General features: G+C 43.4%; 1 protein-coding gene across 1 annotated transcript in view; it reads left to right on the forward strand.

The window, feature by feature from the left end:
• Window positions 1-22876, forward strand: part of Tmco3 (transmembrane and coiled-coil domains 3) — a 42377-nt gene that overhangs the window by 8995 nt on the left and 10506 nt on the right. The window contains exons 5-8 of the mRNA XM_051182041.1: window positions 674-802; window positions 3066-3158; window positions 16261-16447; window positions 22106-22223. Coding sequence (XP_051037998.1) covers window positions 674-802; window positions 3066-3158; window positions 16261-16447; window positions 22106-22223 — 527 coding nt within the window. The remainder of the gene's footprint in view (window positions 1-673; window positions 803-3065; window positions 3159-16260; window positions 16448-22105; window positions 22224-22876) is intronic.

The following is a 22876-nucleotide window of genomic DNA, read 5'->3' on the forward strand; positions in this document are numbered from 1 at the left end:
CAGCACTACTTTTGAATTTTAAACAGCCTCTCTGGATGGGTAGAGAAGCCAGGATGCCCAAGGGCTCCACCCGGGTGCTAATTCTTACTGAGAACCATGCTCATGGCAGGTGCTGCTGTCCATGGTTATGACCAGAATAGGTCTACAGAGCTGATTTCACAGCTGAGACCATCAGTACCCTCCATGGAGATCGGGGTTCCTCTGAAAAGTTTTCTTCCCCTCCTTTTGTGATGAATAAAGAATTTCTGTGAAATGCTGGAGGCTGGATAAATACCCTGTCCCAAGTCTCACTCACCTTGGGGTTTCAGCATCATGCTGGATCTTACTGTATCAGTTATTGGATGGTGAGAAATCCAACAGTGAAGGTATCACAAATTAACACGTGATCTCTTAGGACCCTGGGACCAGAACACTCAATGGAATTCATATATTCAGGGGTCATAGAATGTTTTTTAGAGAGGTTAAACAAACAGACAAACCTTTTTCAGAATTGAACTTCATCTCTTAGAACACGGTCCTCAACTTCTGTGTGAGATATAGCAGTAGTGAGAATTCTCCCTCTGACTTTGATCGCAGGCTTTTTATTCTCATGAGATGAGATGAAATTGAGGCCGTTGTCAAGTTTCACCCTCACAGTCAACCACGTGTTTATCATTTTTTCTTTCTGTGTTAGGACATTGTGACCATAGGAATGCTATCCTTACCTTGTGGCTGGCTGTGTACAACAATAGGATTGCCTACGATGTTTGGGTATATAATTTGTGGTGTGCTTCTGGGGCCTTCAGGACTGAACAGTATTAAGGTGAGAATAATTCTCTTTTAGTATCTAACAAGATACAAAAGAAATATGAACAAAGACTCAAGACCTACGCTTGAGTCAGTGAAGGTACCAGGCAAAGATGTCCTTGATGCATTCTTTAGCCCATGCGTTTCTTAATGCAAGGTAACTTGATGACAGGCTGTCTGTCTCTTTAAATTATATTAATATTAAAAATTCTGCTGATGTGATGGCCTGGATTGTCCAGACCAACATTCTGACAATAAATCAACAGGAAATGTTGGTCTCAGTGTAATGGTATGCAGCTTCCATGGTTTGGGGAGCTGACTGAGTCCCAGTCTCAAGAGGCAGTAGAGCTCAAGGCTTCATGTGTGGGACAGGGTGATAGTCCCTGTCATATGGAAATAAACACACTTCCGGCAGGAGAGAAAGTGTTCCTGGGCATTTCTGAGTACGTCCCTTACGTATACTAGGGCAGACAGTGGGAAGAGGATGATCAGAGAGGGTGCTATGAGTTTAGCATGAGGGAACAACCAAAGAGAGCTCAGGACCAGGCTCAGAATGATCCTCTTGTCACTGAGACCCTAAGGGAATGGAAGGAAGTTGTGCGCAGGGGACTGTAGGGTGCTCAGGTCTACAGCTCTTCAACCAGGTTGGAGGAGCTCAGTGACTTCCCAGGGCTGAAGTTTGACAACCACAGGAGCTTGATCTTAACAGCAAAGGATCTTTGGCCAGAAAAAGGGCTGTCTGCCTAGCCTGCTCAGGCTCCAGGCCTGGTGCCTTCCAGGAAGAAGTCAACCTGATACGGAGGCAGCCCTCCATCCGGGGAGGGTCTCAAAGGCTTCACAGCAGTGAGCCATGCTCCAGGTTCATATCCTGCACAGATCTTTCCATGACTTAGGACAGTATGATAATATTAAGGAGACAATCCCTTTGCCTCATCCCTTGCCCTTCTAGAGTGTCCAGGCTAAAAGCAGGCACTCAGGAGCAGAGATGGCTGTTAGGTCAGAGTGACTGGGCCATACAACCCCTGAGTACTGGGGGCACTCCATCAGCTATACCACGAGAAGGGGATGTGACTGGGAGTAAAGATCCAAGAGCATCCTAGCTAAAAGTGGGATGTGTTCAGTAGGACCAAAATAATAACCTTTTCCTATAGGAATTTGATAGGCTTTCATTACCAAGTTGAGAAATGGACATTTAAGTATATTGTTTTGGCATCATAGCGATGGTCTGACCAAGAAAAGGGAAGAGAAATAAAAGGAAAATAGAAGTAAAGTAAGGAAGCATAAAAACAAGACGGTGTCAAGGAAATAACAACATCTGGCATAACAGTAAGTGGAACAAGTTCCCATGTTGAAAGGTAGACTTGATTAACAGCGGTATCCGAACAAAAGTACATGGTAAAAGTAGAGCAGTAAGAAAGGTTGAAGGTGAAAGGTGCAGATAAGCAGAGCAGGACACTGCAAACTTAGTTCATGCTGGGTTTGGTATAGCACAGGGATTCAGGAATACCATACCAACCACATGAACACTTTTAAAAATTAAAGCCTAAATATATTGTCCTGATTCTTTTCATTTAATAAGACAGTATTAAAGCCAAATGACAAATATATATATATATATATATATATATATATATTCATATGTTTACATAAAGATACATACATACATATTAAACCTTATATAACAAAACCTGTGGGATGTGGCCAAATGTGAAAGTTCACCTCATGAGAAAAACTTGCCTACTTAGACATGCTCATATACAAGAAGTCAGTGTGAATTGGTCTTAAGTACAGCTTTGGTTCCTTTTCCTTGTCCACGAGGTGATGGGAGGATAGGAGGGGTGGGGAATGGGGTGGTGGGTGCAGGTGGTGGGCGTGAGGAAAGGAGTATCGAAGACAAAAGTGGCCACGTATTTGAAAGTCAGTGAACTCAGTGAACCCTCACAGCTGCTTCTCAATAGAAACTGTAATGAAAATAAATATTCCTCTGGCAAGTCAAGAGAGAGAGAGAGAGAGAGAGAGAGACTGTGTGAGTATATGTGTGTGTATGTGTGTATGCGTGTGTGTGTGCACACATATATGTGCACAGTTAGGAACTCAAAAAGACCTCAGATATAAGGGAAAGTCACAGAATTTGTTTATTTTTTTTTAAAACATAGTTTTCTTGCGGTGGGGGGGGGGGTGAAGGGCTAGGGACTGTGCCTCTATATATCCGAATGTGTTCTTTATCAATGCATGCTAAGTAAATAAAGCATTCAATAATAAGCTCCCCTCTTTTTCAGTCCATTGTGCAGGTGGAGACCCTGGGGGAATTTGGGGTCTTCTTCACCCTATTTCTTGTTGGCCTAGAGTTTTCTCCAGAGAAGCTGAGAAAGGTAAGGACCCAACCCCTCTGCCATTGCCTGGGAGCAACTTGCTCTACTCACTTTTTTTTTTTTTAACTCACAGAACATCCACTTGGATATTAAGTGGTTTTTGTTTGTATTTTAAAGTAATTTATTAAAAATAATAATTAAAATAAATTTTATTTAAGAAGAAGTAAATTTTAATTTGATTTTTTTTTTAGAAAATGAATTTGAAAAAGTTAAAACTTAGTAAGTGGTTTTTATGGGTCCCTCTAAGAAAATGTGAAACTGAGGGTAAAATATGATAGATATTGAATATTCATTGTATTTGTCTAGAATAAAGTTCTTAAGATAGAATATGAATTAGAGATTTTTCTTTTACCTCAAAAAATGAGAGAAGTAACTTCTTAAAGATTGAAGGTATTGGGGGATAAAATCTAATACTCTCGGAAGCTGGGCATGGTGCATGGAAAGTGAGGGTCCTTGGACTTGCTGACCAGATACTCTACTGTAATTGGCAGCCTCCAGGCCAGAGACAGACCCTGTCTCCAAAAGTGTACAGATAGTACAAGGAATGACACCTGAGTTTTTCCTCTGGTCAGTGCTTATATGGGGTGTTCACCTGCACAAATGCATGCACTGCCTCCCCTCCCCCTAACTTGTACACCCATATGCATACAACTTTACCAACAAAGGAGTTTTAACTCCTCATAGCAAGTAACAAGTTCAACAAATGTTGGAGGTGTGGTGGTGCATGCCTTTAATCCCAACACTCAGGAGGCAGGAACAGGTAGATCTCTGTGAGTTCAAGACTAGCCTGCTCTGCTTAGTAAGTTTCAGAGCAGTCAGGACTGCACAGTGAGACCCTCTTTCAAAACAACATGAAAAGCTAAACAAAACAGTACTGTTGGGGGCTGCTGAGACAGTGCAGCATGTGAAAGGTGCTTGCCACCAATCCTGACCATCAGTTAGAGTGCCAGGACCCACATTGTGGAAGGAGAAGATTAGTCTTCAAGTTGTCCTCTGACCTATATAGGCAGGCTATGGTACCTCACCACAAATCAGTTGTAAATAATCTGAGTAACCAATGGCTGAGCAGTAACTGCCTGATGGAATGTGATGTAGCCACTAAACCACTAAAGGACAGAAACAAAGGAAAGCGTCTGTTATAACATTAACCTTAAGCAGAATTGAGGGGCTGGTGAGATTGCTCAGTGGTTAAAGCTCTTCTGCCCTTGCAGAAGACCTGCATTCAGTGCCCAGCACCTACATCAGATGGCTCATGGACTTGGAATCACCTGTAGGAGGATCCAGCATAGAGTGCAGGTGCACCCATGTGCACATACCCACATGCAGACACACATAATTAAAAATAAACAAGCCTTTAGAAGAAAGAAAGAAATGAAACTGTGTACAGCAGTATGAACCTGTAATCCTAGCTATTTGGTAGGCCAAAGTGGGAGGATTCTAGCCTGAGCTGCAGATAGTCATACCTAATGCAGTGGGGGGGGGGGTTTGGAGCACATTACTTGATAATAGCATTATAGAGAGGCAAGCACACATAAGGAGACAATAGGGAATAGCCATGGTCACGGAAGCTGCTCAGGTGATGTCATTAGGAGTCAGTTTAATGCTGTGTTCACTCAACAGAGTAACAGTAGTAGGTTCTCCCCCATAGCCTATGTTCTGTCTAGCCACAGGTTCTTGGCTCAGTAATGGTGCCAGGTTTGGGTTGCATCTTCTGGGATGGGGCTTGAGTCCCATCAGAAGGTGGCTGGTTACCTCCATCATGTTTATATCACATTGCACCTGGGCATGTCTTGCCAAGCCAGTGGTTATTGTGGTTTGCGTGATTCACAGTCGTTTATGATTAACAATTTATCTGCTCTCCCAGTAGCTTGCATAGCACCTTCTAGCACTATGAAAGTATGTTGAATTTTTGTTGTTGTTGGTTGAGACTCCCCTACAGTCTCTTGATAGAATCTGATATTCACTATGTAGCCCAGGGTAGCCTTGGCATTGTGACAATCCTTCTGTCTCTGCTTCCCATGTACTGGAATTATAAATGTGTGCCACCACTTTACTGCAGGCCCTGTTAATCCCTGATCTCACTGCTTGAGACTGACATCTCAAGATATGCTTCTTCTTGAGGAGTTCTGAACTGTGTTAGTGTCACCTTCCAGGGACTTTGGTCTCTTCACGTGCTTCTTACATCATAAGTCATATGTGTTAATTTCTAAACTCAAAATTCAAAAAAATTAATCATTCTTTTAGGTTCTAAACAAAAAACAGCATCATTTTTCCTATGCATTCTCTTGAAGAAGATGGGTAGGGAGGGAATAAGCTTGGGTAGATGGGATTTCTGGGGTGCCCTGCTTTGTTAGAGTAAGTCAGGACCAGCTATCACAGGTGCCATCTTGGGCATGCCTCATGGAAACGTGTGACCTCTGTTTCCAAGCACAGTTTGGGATATTATAACTAGAGACATTCAATGCAAACAGTGATTCATAGAAAGCAAGGCAGGTAAAATTCCATTTCTCTGTAATGAGCAACAAAATCTTCAGCAGGGCTCTGACGCTTCTTGGATTTCAGTTTGGGACATCATCTGTATAGTAGAATTTTGTTAATGTTTCTCCTGGTTTTCATAATTAAACTTTTTTCTGTAGTGTTCAAGGGTTGATGGTGAAATGACATTCTGTGACACATTGCTAATATCATAGTTAATTGTAAGTATTTCTAGTTCTGATTAGTGATATCTGGGGGCTTTTGCCCTTGTGATCCAGACATGGGGAGAGCCTGAAGGAAGAAGGGCTTAAGCAGAGGGTGCACCTGATGAAGGAGAAGAATGTTGGACAGAGACCTGCGTTTTCTTGAGTTCTGATTTGCCTTCAGTGAATGGCCCTATGCAGCTCTCCTCTCCCCTGTTCCCGGAGCCCTGGACCTAGACATGCACCTTGGCTCCACAGCTTCTTTGTCAAGATACAGCTTGTTACTACAGTTGCAGTTCCTGGTTTTGGATGCAGCAAACCACAGTAGAGAGGACATTTTCACCTTCCCTACCTTCTCATGAAGCCACAAATGACAGGGGCTTTAGGACAGCCTAAAGTAGGGAGAGTGAGCATTTCTCACCAGTATGTCTCTTCCATGTAGGGGCTTATGTTTGGTAGAAAACATCTGATAGTGTTTTCCAAAAAAACAGTAGTAATTGCGGGGTGCTCTCTCAGGACTCTTGAGTCCTCAGAAGGGCTGATTAGAAACAGCTAACGTTCCTGGAATCTGGAAGAGCTTCCCAGAATGTCAGAGAATGCAGTCTTCCTACCATGAGTGCCCATCCCTGCTGACTGCTGGTTTCTTGAACCTGCCAGGACCTTCCTCGACATCCTGCTTTGAAATCGATTGTTCTCTTTGTTCTGAGACAGGGTCTAACTCTGTAGTTAAGACTGGCTTTGAGCTCTTCCTACCTCAACCTCCCTGGTGCTGGGGTTAGAGGCATGTGCTACTATACCTGTCTTTGGACCATTTGTGTGTGTGTGTGTGTGTGTGTGTGTGTGTGTGTTAATCTTACGTTCATCAGCTTCTATCTCTTGCTGAATAAATGATGACTCATGGAGAGGCAGAGTAGTTTTCTTCTTCTGTCTTTCTTCTGCTCTTCTAGTAGGTTCTTACTGTACCGGTGGTGCTCAGCCCCTTAGCAACTGTGGGTATGTGCATCATGCCCTGCCTTGTTGCTTGACTTTAGGGTTTTGGAAGAATATGCCCTGAGAAGGAAGAAACAGAATCCTAAAATATCCTGTGGGGCTGGTACCCAGTTGTTTAGGGATTAGAACTATTGTGGGAAGTTTGCCAGTATTAGCTTCCTAATTCTTTTTTGCAGAAGTCACCTGGGGATAAAGCCCACATGGTCTGCATTCAAATACATTCTGGATCTCATGCTGACTGGGAACTTCTGACTGAACTCACTTGTACCTGAGTCTATGAGCTGTATTGCCCCCCCCCCCAACCTCCCAAATGCTGGAGAATTGCTAGGGATAATCTACTCTTGACAGGACCCCAGAGTCCTTCTGTCTGAGAGATCAGTCTCATTGTTCCTCCCTCTAGATATGGAAACTCAAGCTGAAGAGTCTGTTACCTGAGTTCATGGCTAGTGATTGACAGAAGCAATCTGAGGGTGGGTAAGACTGTTTAAAAAGAAGTGCCAACTTTGCTCGAAGAAATAACTACCCCAAATTTATGAGCCTGAACTGCTGAGTTGGCTTCCTAAGGGGCTACATGAGATGCAGCCCAGGACATTCCTACTGTTTGTGGCAGGAGTGTTATGGAGTGAGTTATCTCAGAATACTATCATGACTGTCAAGTATAGGACTGGAGAGAAAGGACTCTGAGCATCCAGGACCAGCCTGTGTGTGACTGTCCATCTCTATCCATGAGTCTATTTGAGCTACACAGCAAAGGAGACCAAGCAGCTCTTAGACCTAGTCATTTGGCATTGGCCTCTGTGGTAATCACATGATCTATATGTGGGCTTGTTTGGAAATCTCAGAGACCTTTATTTCTGAGTCAGCCCAGCAAGTTGGTGCTGTGCATTGTGGGAGGTCAGGTGAGTGCTCACTTGACTGCAGTCGGAAATCTTAGGAGTATCTCCCCACCTTCCCAGTTCCAGAAGAATGAAATTGTTACCCCAGGAGTAGAGCAGAGATAGGGAGATAATAGGCTGCAAAGCATTTGAAGGAAAGCCATAGGAGGCTAGCTCTGTATAAAGCCTCTGTTGGCCCCGCCTTACAGCTCCTCCAAAGAAGCAGGAGGATCTTTGTGAGTTCAAGGCCAGCCTGGTATACAGAGTGAGTTCCAGGGCTACACAGAGAAAGCCTGTCTCTAAAAAACAAACAAACATGTCTATATACACACTGGAGGAGACAGAGAAGTCATGAACATAGATGACCCATAGTCAGTTTTCCCAGTTGTGGTTTCTTCACCCATGTATTCAGCCAACTGCAAAAATGAACATATTTAGAAACAGATTATTTCTGTACTGAATATTCAACAGACTTATTTTGTCATTAAATCCCTAATTAATACTATATAAGCACTTGCATATCATTTATATTGTTTTTTTTTTACATTAGGGTTTTTAGTTTATTTTTTTAATTTTTTAATTTATTTTATATAACAAAGTCCATTTAAATGAAAACAAACATTTATAGACAATATTTGGGAATTTGGGCGTCGTTCTTTCCAAACTACTTCCTGCTTGTAAGGGGCGCTGTCATGGGGGATTTGAAGAAGATTCAGAAATCCTGGCTGTAGTCTGTAGGGCTGCTTTGTCCAGCTGTTTTGAATGTAGGATCACCTGGTACTCTGTTTCAGGCGGTCTGGCTTGATCAAACCACATTAGTCTGGAAGGAATCCACAGCTTTTCATTTTCTGTGGAAACAAAAATAGAAATCCTTTTCCCCAGTAACTTGTCCTTGAACTTAAATTTTGGAGTCAAAGCATTTTTTTTAATTTAATTTATTATTTTACATGTCGATCCCAGTTCCCTCTCCTTCCCTCCCTCCTTCCCTCCCTTCCTCTCTCCTTCCCTCCCTTTTACCCTCTCTGCCCTGTCACATGCACCCTAACCACCCTCCCCTCCCATCCCCCCATCACAATTCCATATGTAGGGGAATGCCATCCAGTTAGGGTCATGTAGATCTGACAGGTCATGTGAAGTAGGGACTAGGGCTTTTCTCCTGTCTCTAGATTAAGGCAGTTATCCCTCCACGGGGGATGTGTTTGCAAAGTCCTTTTGTGCACCAGGGATACATCCTGGCTCCACTGTCTGAGGTCCCTTAGACTGCTCAGTCCTTCTGGCTGAGACCCATATTCAGGGGCCCTGAGTCAGTCCCATGCTGGCTTCCCAGCTCTCAGTCTAGTGGCCATTAGCTCCTCCTTGTTCAGGTAAGCTGTCTCTATGTGTTTCTGCCGCCTGGTCTTGTCCTCTCCATCTGCATCTGGGTTCTAGTTCGACTCAGTGTTTATATATGGGTGTTTGATCCTGTTTCCAACAGGCATTAGTTGAGGGCTCCATGGATAAGTTAGTTGTTGATCTCACTCTCCGGGAAGGGCATTTATGATAGCCTTTCCACGGAAGCTCAAATTGTTAGTTGGGAGCAGTCTTGTAGTTCTCTAGACCGTTCTTTGTGTTCAATTTTATCTTCAAACCAATATTGGCTCCCTCTTTTATGTTCTCTCTCTCTCTCTCTCTCTCTCTCTCTCTCTCTCTCTGTCTCTGTCTCTCTTTCCTGTCTTCTATTCCTAACCAGGCTCAATCTTGCTGGTCACACATGTTTTCCTTTCTTCCCCCTCATTTTCTCCTACTTCTCTCTCCATTCGCTGCCCCCCCCCCACTTCACCTGACTTGTCCCTTCCCAGTTCTGTGAGGGACTTTATATGAATCTCTTAGAATACACCTTGTATCCTAGTTCCTCTGCTGGTGTGAATTTAAGGCTGGTGATGCTTTGATCTAGGTCTAAAATCCATATATGAGTGAGTACATACTGTGTTCCTCTTTTTATGACTGGGTTACCTCATTCAGGATGGTTTCTTCAAGTGCCATCCACTTGCCTGCGAATTTCAAGATACCATTATTTTTTTTTCTGCAGAGTAGTATTCCATTGTGTAGATGTGCCACATCTTCATTAACCATTCTTCAATTGAGGGGCATCTAGGTTGCTTCCAGGTTCTTGCTATTACAAATAGTGCTGCTATGAACATAGTTGAACAGATGTCTTTGTTGCATGGATGTAAATCCTTTGGGTATATGCCTAAGAGGGGGATTGCCGGGTCCTGTGGTAAACTAATTCCCATTTTCCTGAGGAACCGCCATACTGATCTCCAAAATGACTGTATGAGTTTGCACTCCCACCAGCAGTGGAGGAGTGTTCCCCTTTCTCCACATCCTCTCCAACATAAGTCATCATTGGTGTTTCTAATTTTAGCCATTCTGGCAGGGATAAGATGGTATCTCAAAGTTGTTTTGTTTGCATTTCCCTGATAGCTAAGGATGTGGAGCATTTTCTTAAGTGTCTTTCAGCCTTTTTGATTTCCTCTATTGAGAATTCTTTCTTTAGTTCTGTACCCCATTTTTTAATAGGGTTATTTGGTGTTTTGTTGACTAGTTTCTTGAGTTCTTTGTATATTTTGGAGATCATCCCTTTGTCAGATATAAGATTGGTGAAAATCTTTTCCCAGTCTGTGGGCTGCCATTTGGTCTTGTCCACTGTGTCCTTTGCCTTACAGAAGCTTCTACGTTTGAAGAGGTCCCATTTATTAATTGTTTCTCTCAGTGTCTGTGCCCCTGGAGTTATGTTCAGGAAGCGGTCTCCTATACCAATTTGTTCAAGGGTACCTCCTACTTTCTCTTCTAAGAGGTTCAATGTGGCTGGATTGATGTTGAGGTCTTTGAACCATTTGGACTTGAGTTTTGTGCATGGCGACAGACATGGCTCTATCTTCAGTCTTCTACACACCCTCATCCAATTGTGCCAGCACCATTTGTTGAAGATGCTGTCTTCGCCCCATTGTATAATTTTAGCTGTTTTGTCGAAAATCAGGTGTTCATAGGTATGTATTGCGGTAAATAAGGATCAGGATAAACAAATAGGCCGAATAGTGTTTATTCAGGGAGAAATAACTTACAACCTAGACAGATGAACACCAGGAAATTCAACCCGATCCTCTCCTGTCACACCAGAAAGAGAGAGCGCCTTCCTGGCCCCCTCCGACCTCCTTCCTCAGGTCACCTCCACCCATCGCCCCACCCCCAATGGGCGTGGTCAGTGCTACAGAAGAATTATCTCACTACAGGTATGTGGGTTAATATCAGGATTTTCAATTCAATTCCATTGGTCTACCTGTCTATTTTTATGCCAATACCAGACTGTTTTCAGAACTATAGCTCTGTAGTAGAGCTTAAAGTCAGGAATGGTGATGCCTCCTGAAGTTTTTTTTTTTTTATTGTATAGGGTTGTTTTGGCTATCCTGGGTCTTTTGTTTTTCCATATAAAGTTGATTATTATCCTTTCAAGGTCGGTGAAGAATTGTGGTGGGATTTTAATGGGGATTGCATTGAATCTGTAGATTGCTTTTGGCAAGATTGCCATTTTTACTATGTTTATCCTACCTATCCAAGAGCATGGGAGATCTTTCCATTTTCTGGTATCTTCTTTAATTTCTTTCTTTAGAGCCACAAAGTTCTTATTAAATAGGTCTTTTACTTGTTTGGTAAGCGTTACACCAAGATATTTTATGTTGCTTGTGGCTATTGTAAAGGGTAATGTTTCTCTGATTTCTTTCTCTGTCTCTTTGTCATCTGAAAAAAGTAGGGCTACTGATTTTTTTGAGTTTATCTTGTATCCTGCTAGTTTGCTGAAGGTGTTTATCAGCTGTAGGAGTTCCCTGGTAGCGTTTATCAGGTCACTTATGTAAACTATCATATCATCTGCAAATAGAGACAGTTTGACTTCTTCCTTTCCAATTTGGATCCCCTTGATCTCCTTTTGTTGTTTTATAGCATTAGCTAGAACTTCTAGTACGATATTGAAGAGATATGGAGAGAGAGGGCAGCCTTGTCTTGTTCCTGATTTTAGAGGAATTGGCTTAAGTTTCTCTCCATTCAGTTTGATGTTGGCAGTTGGTTTGCTGTATATTGCTCTTATTATGTTTAGGTATGTTCCTGTTATCCCTGACCTCTCCAAAACCTTTATCATGAAAGGGTGTTGAATTTTGTTGAAGGCTTTTTCCGCATCTAGGGAGATAATCATATGGTTTTTCTTTTTCTGTTTGTTTATATGGTGGATCACGTTGATAGATTTTCGTATGTTAAACCATCCCTGCATTCCAGGGATGAAGCCTACTTGGTCATGGTGGATGATTTCTCTGATGTATTCTTGAATTCGGTTTGCCAGTATTTTATTGAGTATTTTTGCATCGATGTTCATCAGGGATATTGGTCTGTAGTTTTCTTTCTTAGTTGTGTCTTCGTGAGGCTTGGGTACCAAGGTTATTGTGGCCTCATAAAAAGAGTTTGGCAATGAACCTTCTGTTTCTATCTTGTGGAACAGTTTGAGGAGTATTGGTGTTAGCTCTTCCTTGAATGTCTGGTAGAATTCTGCATTGAATCCATCTGGCCCTGGACTTTTTTTGGTTGGAAGGTTTTCGATGACTGCTTCTATTTCATTGAGGGTTATAGGTCTATTTAAGTTGTTTGTCTGTTCTTGATTTAATTTTCGTAATTGATAGTTATCCAGAAATTTGTCCATTTCCTTTGAATTTTCAATTTTTGTGGAATACAGATTTTCAAAGTATGACCTGAAAATTGTCTGGATTTCCTCTGCGTCTGTTGTTATGTTCCCTTTTTCATTTCTGATTTTGTTAATTTGCATGCTCTCTCTGTGCTTTTTCATTAATTTGGATAAAGGTTTGTCTATCTTGTTGATTTTCTCAAAAAACCAACTCTTCGTTGCATTGATTTTTTTTTTTTTTTTTATTGTTTTCCTGGTTTCTGTTTTGTTGATTTCAGCCCTCAAGTTGATTATTTCCTGGTGTCTACTCCTACGGGGTGAATTCGCTTCTCTCTGTTCTAAGGCTTTCAGTTGCGCTGTTAATTCTCTTATGTGACTATCCTCTGTTTTCTTCATATGGGCACTTAGTGCAATGAACTTCCCTCGTAGCACTGCTTTCAAGGTGTCCCATCAGTTCGGGTATGTTGTATCCTCATTCTTGTTGAGTATGAGAAAGTCCTTAATTTCTTTCTTTATTTCTTCTTTGACCCAGGAGTGGTGCACTTGCACATTGTTCAGTTTCCATGAGTTTGCAGGTTTTCTGCTATTTGTGTTGTTGTTGAATTCCAATTTTAAAGCATGGTGGTCCGATAAGATACAGGGGACTATTCCTATTCTCTTGTATCTGTTGAGGTTTGTTATGTCACCTAGTATGTGATCGATTTTAGAGAAGGTTCCATGTGGAGCAGAGAAGAAGGTATATTCTTTTGTCTTTGGATGGAATGTTCTATAGATGTCTGTTAACCCCAGTTGAGACATAACTTCTGTTAATTCTTTTGTTTCTTTGTTGAGTTTCTGATTTGTGGTCCTGCCTAGTGTTGAGAGTGGTGTATTGAAGTCTCCCACTATAAGTGTGTGAGGTTTTATATGAGCTTTGAGTTTTATTAGTGTTTCTTTTACGAATGTGGGTGACTTTGTATTAGGGGCATAGATGTTCAGAACTGAGACTTGTGTTGATGGATTTCTCCTGCGATGAATATGAAATGATCGTCTTCATCTCTTTTGACTAATTTTGGTTTGAAGTCTAACTTGTTAGATATTAGGATAGCTACACCTGCTTGCTTCTTATTTCCATTTGATTGGAAAATCTTTTCCCAACCCTTTACCCTGAGGTAATGTCTATCTTTGAAGCTTAGATGTGTTTCTTGTATGCAGCAGAAGGATGGATTCTGTCTTCGTATCCATTCTGTTAGCCTGTGTCTTTTTATAGGTGAGTTAAGACCATTAATGTTGAGGGTGAGTAAGGACCATTGATTGTTGATGCTTGTTTGATTTAGGTTTGTTGTTGGCAGTGGTAATGTGACTATATTTGTTCTGCTTTACCCTTGGTTTCTGGTGTAGTTGGATTATCTGTTGCCTACATTTTTGTGGGCGTAGTTACCTTCCTTAGGTTGGAGTTTTCCTTCCAATACTTTCTGTAGGGCTGGATTTGTAGATACGTATTGGGAAAATCTGGTTTTGTCATTAAATATCTTGTTTTCTCCATCTATAGTGATTGAGAGTTTTTCTGGATATAGTAGCCTAGGCTGGCATCCGTGTTCTCTTAATACTTTTAGAACATCTATCCAGGACCGTCTGGCCTTGAGGGTTTCCATGGAGAAGTCAGGTGTAATTTTGATAATTTTGATAGGTCTGCCTTTATATGTTACCTGGCCTTTTTCCTTCACTGCTCTTAATATTCTTTCTTTATTCTGTATGCTAGGTGTTTTGATTATTATATGTCGAGGGGTCTTTTTTCTTTGTTCCAGCCTATTTGGGGTTCGGTATGCTTCTTGTACTCTCATGGTCATGTCCTTCTTCAGATTTGGAAAGTTTTCCTCGATGATTTTGTTGAATATGTTTTCGGCACCTTGAGCTGGACTTCCTCACTTTCCTCTATGCCTATTATTCTTAGGTTTGGCCTTTTCATGGTGTCCCACATTTCCTGGATGTTTTGTGTTAAGGATTTGTTGGATTTATGATTTTCTTTGGTCAATGAATCTATTTCTTCTAGTTTATCTTCTGCGCCTGAGATTCTCTCTTCCATCTCTTGAATTCTGTTGATTATGCTTGTGTCTGTAGTTGCCGATTTTTTTTTTTTTTTTTTTTTGCCCAGTTTTTCTATTTCCAGCATTCCTTCAGTTTGCGTTGCCTTTATTTTTTCTATTTCAGTTTTCAAGTCTTGAACTGTTTCCTTCACCTGCTTAATTGTTTTTTCTTGGCTTTCTGTACTTTCCTTAAGGAATTTGTGCATTTCTTCCACTTTTTTGTTTGTTTTTTTCCTCCATTTCTTTAAGGGATTTTCTCACATCTTCTTTGAGGGCCTCTATCATTTTTATGAAGGTAATTTTTAATTCGTTCCCTTCTGTTTCCTCTGCTTTGTTGTGTTCTGTTCCAGTTGGTGTAGATTCCCTGGATTCTGGTGATGTCATGCTTGTCTTTCTGTTGTTAGGTGTTCTCCTGTATTGCCTTCTTCCCATAGCTTCTTCCAGTAGGTGTAGGTGGGGTCTCCCCCTCTCTCTATGGTCCTTCCCCGATGGGCTTATGTGGGTCTGAGATTCAATATCTGTAGCTCTGTGTGGTCCAAGCTCTCTAGGAGGTTTCTCCGCAGACAGGGACCCAGGGATGGGGTCAAGGATGAGGATCCAGTAGAAGATGCCAGCAGGTACTCACAGTGGTCCGGCAGAGATAGGCGGATCTCTGGGAGGGGCCCGGGACTCCAGCAGAGGACTGGAGGTGGGGTCAGAGACCAAGCAGGTGGAAATTACAGGTGGTCCGTGGATAGTCAGGTTTCCTTTGTTCAGTGTTGCTCCAAGAAGTCTCCAAAGTAGGGTGGACTGTCGGCTCCACCCTCTGTCCCTGTGCTCAACCAGAGAGGCAGGACCGTGGGTAGGGTAGGGCACAGGGTAGGGGGGGGGTAGGCTTGCCGTGGGGATGGGTGGGGGTGTATCAGAGCTCCAAGGGTGCTCTTGATAGAGACAGGAGCAGCAGGATCAGGGGCCAACCCAGGGAGTTCGGGCAGGGGTGGGGGGGGGGGAAGAGGTTGTAGGGGACAGGCAGCCCCAATTGGGCCTAGACTCACCTCTGGGCAATAGCTGGCGGAAGAGGACAAGGGCTGAGCTGGAACTTGGGAAGGTTTTGCAGGACAGTCGGATCTCACTGGAAACTGGAACTCTCCAGCTGAGGCCTCTTTCTTTAGCAGAGGCCCAGATTTGGGGGTAAAGGATCTTGCCCGCAGGAACTCCGCATATCATTTATATCGTATTGAGTCTTTTAAGTCATCTAGAGATGATTTAAAGTCTATAGGGAGGAATAAATGTTACACATTCTTAATAGGAAGATTTGAGCTGGAGAGATGGCTCAGTGGTTAAGAGCACTGGCTGCTCTTCTAGAAGACCAGGTTCAATTCTCAGCATCCACATGGCAGCTCACCACCTTCTGTAGCTTCATTTTCAAGGCACCTGACATGCTCTTCTGGGCTCCATGGGAGTCTGGCATGAATATGGTGCACCTACAAACATGCAGACAGAATACCCATACACATAAAAATAAACAAATAAAATTTAAAAATAAAAGATTTGAGTATCAGAGGATTGCAGTATCTGGTATCTGTTGGGGTTAAGGGGACTATAACCAATCTCTAGAAATACTGTGAAATGACCGTCCATGGTACCTGTGTCTGAGTGTGTTGCAGTCTGGGATGTGTGTTTATTATGTTTGGGTGTGTAGTCTTCGAGTTCCTTCCTGAAATATCAGTTCTCCACCCTGTATCTCTAGTTCAGAGATGGCCTGTTGTCCCTGGAATGTGTATGAATCTGTGTGTTCTTTTCAAGGTGTGGAGGATATCTTTACAAGGACCTTGTTATATGACACTACTGATGATTGCCTTTGGCTTGTGGTGGGGACACCTTCTGCGGATCAGACCCACTCAGAGTGTCTTCATTTCCACCTGTTTGTCCTTGTCAAGCACACCCCTGGTGTCCAGGTTCCTCATGGGCAGTGCCCGGGGTGATAAAGAAGGTAGGTAAGCATCGTGCTCTAAGTATGTGTGTAGTTAATGTCTGTGTGTAGCTCACCTGCCGACTCATGACTGGAGGCCTGTAAAGGGAAACTAAGTTCTCCTTCACAGGGTTGCCCAGCTTTACTGGCTCCTCAGGTACATGTTCAACACTTCAAGGAACTATCATACTGCTGTGTTCAATGCCTCCAGGCTCCCACTTCTCAGTTGGGTTGAAAGGAACACCCATTGTGTGCTCGTGTACTTAGCATCCTTACAGAGGTGGTGGCTTGTCAGAGAGGCCGGTGTTACTGTTGGTTCTTTTAGTTATGGCAGCATTAGGAGCTAACACAATTGCTGAATTTTTCTGTAAAACCAGAATGCTATGGCAATGACAAAACTACCAGCTCTTGTTCTTGACTCGGTTTGTTCTCTCTCTCTCTCTCTCTCTCTCTCTCTCTCTCTCTCTCTCTGTGTGTGTGTGTGTGTGTGTGTGTGTGTGTGTGTGTGTGTGTGTGTGAACTGTGAACTGTTGGCATCTCAGAGTCACTGCTTAGTATGTTGAGACCAGAGCAGCATGAAGTAGTCACAAGTGGCCTTGTCATCAAGCTCTGCATCTTTGGCAGCATTAACATTTTCATATATATTTGGTCATGGGAAGTCACTGTTTACTTTTTACATTGTGAAAGCAGAAAAACACAAGGCCAAAAATGTCATGGCAGGCAGCATCGTGTTGATGCCTTGAACATATCTGGAATAGAAGAGGAGAAGTAAGAAAAACAGAAGACATGGCTAACTCCTCTAGTGAGATTGGAACTGTTGTGCTGAGCACAGGGAGCAGTGTGGGACAGTGTGTGGAGCCAACCCCAGCCTCCTGAACTCTAAGCTGGGTGGAGCTCTGGAGTCCTGGCATTGTCCCAAACCCTCATAGTATGACCTGGGGGTAAGGGGCGTCTCACTGGTGAAAGAGGAAACTGTCAATTCTACCAGGCCCTATGGAACTCATGAGATATGGGTGTAACACATCCTTGGGTGACTCACCTTGCCATCACTACCTTAGTGGCCACATCTATGGTGATCCAGCAAGAGGTCCAATATCCTTGTGGATGATAACCTGGCGTACAGGACTGAGAAAGTGGAGCGAGTGTTGAAGTGTGAAGTAGCCTCTGACTGATGTCCTACACACAAAGAGCTGTCAGCCTCTGTGAATCCCTCCCTCACAGAAATGTTCACAGACTACAGTGGGCAGGATCAGATGACTGAGAACGTAAACGAAGGTGTCACATCTGTGTTACTGGATCACATTCAAAAAGCTTAGAACAGACAAGAAACATTTAGATGCCTGCAGATGAGATGGGAAGCGCGGCATGTGTGTAGGAGAAACTAGTGTGTAAAAGCTACAGAAAACGGCTGGTGATTTCCAGGCTTGGAGAAAGACAGGAAGCTTGGGTTTAAAGTACATCTCTAAAACTGAATGGGAAAAATGAAAAGTTTGCCCTAGTCATGTCAAAATACAGAAGCATTTCCAGTCCAAGGAGATCTCAGCACTCACCAGAAGAGACAAGTCACTTGAAGACATAGCATGTGCCTTCTCTGTACCGCAAGGTCACGTCAGAATGTGGAGAACCTGCGGCTGTCTTGGAAAACATGTCACAGATGCAGAAATGCAACTGAGGGCAGAGCTGGTGGAGGGTCTTCTAACATCCTCACATCCCACGCTACAGGAGAGCAACATCGGAAGGTCCAGAGGGGTGGGGAACAGGCCAGGGAAACAGTGAGGAGCATGGGTTTACAGAGCTGGACTACCAGGGACTGCTTGGAAAGGAAGCTGTTTTTGTTTTGTTTTAAAGGCCACAAAGGTCACACCAAAACTGCAGAAAAGGTCAAAGGACATGCTGCTCTTGGTGCGTGTGACAGGGAGGCTGATCCACCAAGGGATGTAAACTTTAACAGGAAGTTTATTGTTAAAAAGGTGGTGCACCTGTACTGTCAGGAGGTGTGATTGAGGAGGGGCCAATGTCTGGGAATACAGCTCAATTGGTGGAGTGTTTGCCTAACATGCATGAAGTCTTGGGTTCAGTCCCCAGTACTGTGTGAACCAGGCAGAGCCGATTGAGCCTGTAATCCCTGCACTAGGAAGGGAGAGGCGGTTGGTGTGTGTGTGTGGGGGGGGTGGAGATGTGGGGATTGGTCAGAAATCCAAGGTCATTTTTAGCCACAGAGGCCAGCCTGAGCTAAAGATCTTGTCTTCCTTTTTAAGTTTTAAAGTAAAATAGTAATGAAATATATAAGAAATTTAGGGATACATCTCTCAAAAGCTGTGTGTTATCCTTGAGTGAGGAAACACACACACACACTGCAGTATTACTGAAGATTTAATCAGGGAATTTGTCTGTGTTCATGGATAAAAAGGCCTAATCTGTAAGATATTATTTCTCCTTGAATGTATAAGCTCACAGCTATCTTAATAAAGCAACCTGCCAGTGTTTTAATGAGATTTGGCAAAAGGAACTTCAGATTCATTAGAGGCCAAGAGGCCAGAAATGGCCCTTGAAGGTTTGAGTGAGGAGGGGCTGGAGAGGTGGTTCAGGGGTCAGAGCATGTGCTGTTCTAGCAGAGGACTGGGGTTTGGCCCCCAGCACCCACATAAAAGCTCACAGCCTTCTCCTTAGCTTCATTCCTGGGATCCAGTGGCCTCTTCTGGCTTCCTAGGGCACTGTGTGCACACAGCAGAAATACATACACACAGGTAAAGCACCCAATGCATAAATCAAAATAAATGAAAAAGAAAAACTCAGTGAAGAGCCCTCCAGGTAACTGGACTTTCCATGGCTGTGACAAGGTAGTAAATAGAACCTTGCCGTGAGCAGGTTAGGACTGAACAGCCGAGGTGCTGCAAGTTCGAGGGAGGAACTGGAGGGTCACTGGTGAGAACGGCTGCCCTGATGGAAGGAATGAAACCAGAGCCCTTCCCCCGCCTCTGGAAAAAGGGGGTTCGGCATGGGTTAACAGCAGCACACAAGGGCAGAGCTCGAGAGAAGGACAGAGGGTTATCCCATGACCTTAGTGTACAGCCCCTAAGGTAAAAACACCTGAAAGAAAACACTGATATCCATGAGCAGAGTAAACTTAGTTTTCTTTTAAGGCTTTAAAATGTAGTCTGGGCATGGTGGCACATACCTTTAATCCAGCACTCCGGAGGGAGAGGCAGATGGATCTCTGTGCATTAGAGATCCTGGTGGTGAGTTCCAGGACAGCTAGGGCTATTACATAGAGAAACCCTGTCTCTAATTAATGAATTAATTAACTAACTAACTAATAAATGAGCGTAGGCTAGGGGAAGACTTTGGCTCACTCATAAAGCACAGGTTGTTTGAGTTACCCTCCTTGTTGCTATGATAACAATAACCCTGACAAAAGCAACTTGGCAAGGAAGGGTTTATTTTCGCTCACGGTTTTGGGGTTTTCGTTCATGGTAGCTGGTTGTGTCCACAGTAAGGAACAGAGTGCAGTGGATGGTGCTGTTCAGTTCCTTTTGCCCTGTTTTCAGTATAGAACCCAGCCAGAGAGAGGTCTGTTCACATTTGGGGTCGAGTCCTGCCTCCACCTTATCAAGCTACTCCTTCACAAGCATGCCAAGAGGCTAACCTCATCTAAATAGTTTCCTGACAAGCATGCCTAGCAGCTTGTTTCTTAGTGGCTCTAGACCCTGTCAGGTTGACAATGTAAACCACCATTGGGCTCAGAGCAAGAACTTTTCTAAGTTCATGCAAGTAACTACCCATGGGAAAATCTGTAGAACGCAGCTTGTGGGAGAGGATACCCATGTGAATAATTAGGAAGATTCCGTTTCTTATGAGAACCCTAGAGACATAAGCTAACACCACCATAATGCTGTTTCTACTTTTGAGTGGAGAAGATGCCGAGATGGTATTTCAAAATGTAGCACAGGCTGTCCTCAGATTCACAGTCTCCCTGCATCAGCTCTCCTAAATGTTGATGCTAACCAGAATGGATGGAATGTTGAATCTCAGGAGCCACTGAATTCTCAGTGCAACTATAAGTGGACCCAACCTCTTTGGAGAATGAATTCAAAACAGAAAATTCTCTAATTGTGTTCCCTAAAAAGGTCTTATAGAAGAATATTAAAGACAGCATTACTTTCAATAACCAAAAAACAGCTAATAATGTTAAATATTCAGTAATAGGCCATGCCATCAGTGGTGTATTCACAGGAATACTTGAATCCAGTCTGGACTAATCTCAGGATCAGAGAAGAAACAGAGATGCAGAATGTGTCTGTGTTGCTACTATGTAAAGTTTGAAAGCAACCTAAAAGAGACAATGGTAAACCTGAATATTGAATGCCATGGCTTTTCAGAGAGGAGAGGGCTTGAGACAACAGCAGCAGCTTGGACGCTGGCAGCAGATGCCACTGCGCATCGGGAGGCACTCTGCTTTTCTCCATCCACAGGGTTTTGCAATTGCTTGTAAGAATGAAAGGTAACCGCTAAGGTGGAAATGCAATCTGTAGTTCTGTTTTACTGCTGTGTTTAGGAAGAGCCCCTTCCTGTGGAAGAACATGCTGGGGGAAGGGGAGGAGCTTACTCTAGTGGCATGCAGAATGTGGGAACCTATCACAGAAGGGCTGAGTCTGGCTTATTAGGGGCTGGGGATAAGGGTGGAGAGCTCACATTTCTGTTACCCAAGCATGTCACCTTGTTTGCCACAGAGTCTTTTGGTAATGATATTTTGCTGTATTATATTAACAGTAAGCCACAGAAATAAAGTTTTGTTTTTTGTGTGTTTTTTGTTTGTTTGTTTTTAGCTTTTCGAGACAGGGTTTCTCTGTATTGCTTTGGAGCCTGTCCTGGCACTCACTCTGTAGCCCAGGCTGGCCTCGAACTCACAAAAATCTGCCTCCTGCTGCCTCCCGAGTGCTGGGATTAAAGGAGTGCATCACCACCGCCCACCACCACTGCCCACCACTGCCCACCACCGCCCCGGCAGTGATTTTCTTTATAAAATGTTATTTGGGCAATGGTGTGTACTTGTAGTTCCAGCTACCTGGAAGACTGAGGCAGGAGGATTGCTTGAGCCTAAGAGCAAGACTGGGCAACATAGTGAAACCTACCTGCCCCCATCTCAAGCAAAACTAATACAAATTTTTTCTTTTAGAGTAAACACTGATTTTAAATGTCATAAACCTTCTAAAATTTGTCTTGAGCTAGGCCTTGTTATATTGCTCACGATGGACTCCAAGCTCTTGTGCTAGGTCCTTCTGCCTCGACCTTGCAGTAGTTAGGACTACAAATGTGTCCCACCTGCTGCTCCAAAGAGATTTTTGAAGTCTTTAATTAAATTATGAAGATTTTTGCTTTTAATTTTACTGTTTGGGTGTGTGTGAGCATGTGTGTATATATGAGTGTGTGTGTGTGTGTGTGTGTGTGTGTGTGTGTGTGTGTGTGTGTGTGCGTGCTGTGGCATGCTTGTGGGGCTCAGACAACTCTGTGGGGTCAGCTCCCCTCCCGCCTTGCCATAGGTTCTGGAGGTTGAATTTGGGTTGACTGGCTGGTGTGTCTTGCCTTTGCCCACTGAACAGTCACAGTTGCCAGGGCCTGGGTTTTGACTGGGTACTTTGAGCTGTTGAACCTTGTTCTGAGCAGCTGTGTCACCAGCAGGTGACATCGACTACAGCACAGTGCTGCTTGGCATGCTGGTGATGCAGGATGTGCAGCTGGGGCTCTTCATTGCCGTCATGCCAACGCTCATCCAGGCAGGAGCAAGCACATCTTCCAGGTAAGTGTCCAACTCAGATTCATTTGTTTATAAAAAAAAGAATTGCTGCATAAGGAGGGGTGGGGTGGAGTGGCCCACACCTTTAATCCCAGCACCCGGGAGGCAGAGGCAGGCAAAGCTCTGATCTCTGAGTTTGAGGCCAGCCTGGTCTACTGAGGGAGTTCCTGGACCACCAGGGACACAGAGCAACCCTGTCTCAAAAAGTCAAAAATAAGCAACAACAACAACAAAAAAAAAAAAAAAAAAAAAGAAAAATGAAATAAAAAGGTATTGCTACACCAAACCTTCCCCAATGTGTCCCTAACTCATGTCACATATGTCTCTGAGCTTAAGCTGTGGTGACACCAACAAGCTGATTCTGGCTTTGCTGTATACCAACTCTTGGACTGGAATATTACACAGCCTCACTGCTCTCCACTGAGACCATGGAGGGGGGTGGTAGCTCATCTGTTCTAAAGCAATTCATAGAATTAAATGTGTCAGTATGTGCACATGCTGAGGATAACCTCTGGAAAGCAGGGATACATGTGTATCTGTGCACACATGTGTTGTTCCCTGTGATGATGCATAAGGTGTTATGGTGGATGTCCTTGCCTGCCATTGTCACTACGATGTCCTCCATCCTTTTTTCCATTGTTTCTCCAAACAGCCCC

This window comes from Phodopus roborovskii, unplaced genomic scaffold, assembly GCF_943737965.1.
Source record: "Phodopus roborovskii unplaced genomic scaffold, PHOROB, whole genome shotgun sequence".
Taxonomy (NCBI): Eukaryota; Metazoa; Chordata; class Mammalia; order Rodentia; family Cricetidae; genus Phodopus; species Phodopus roborovskii.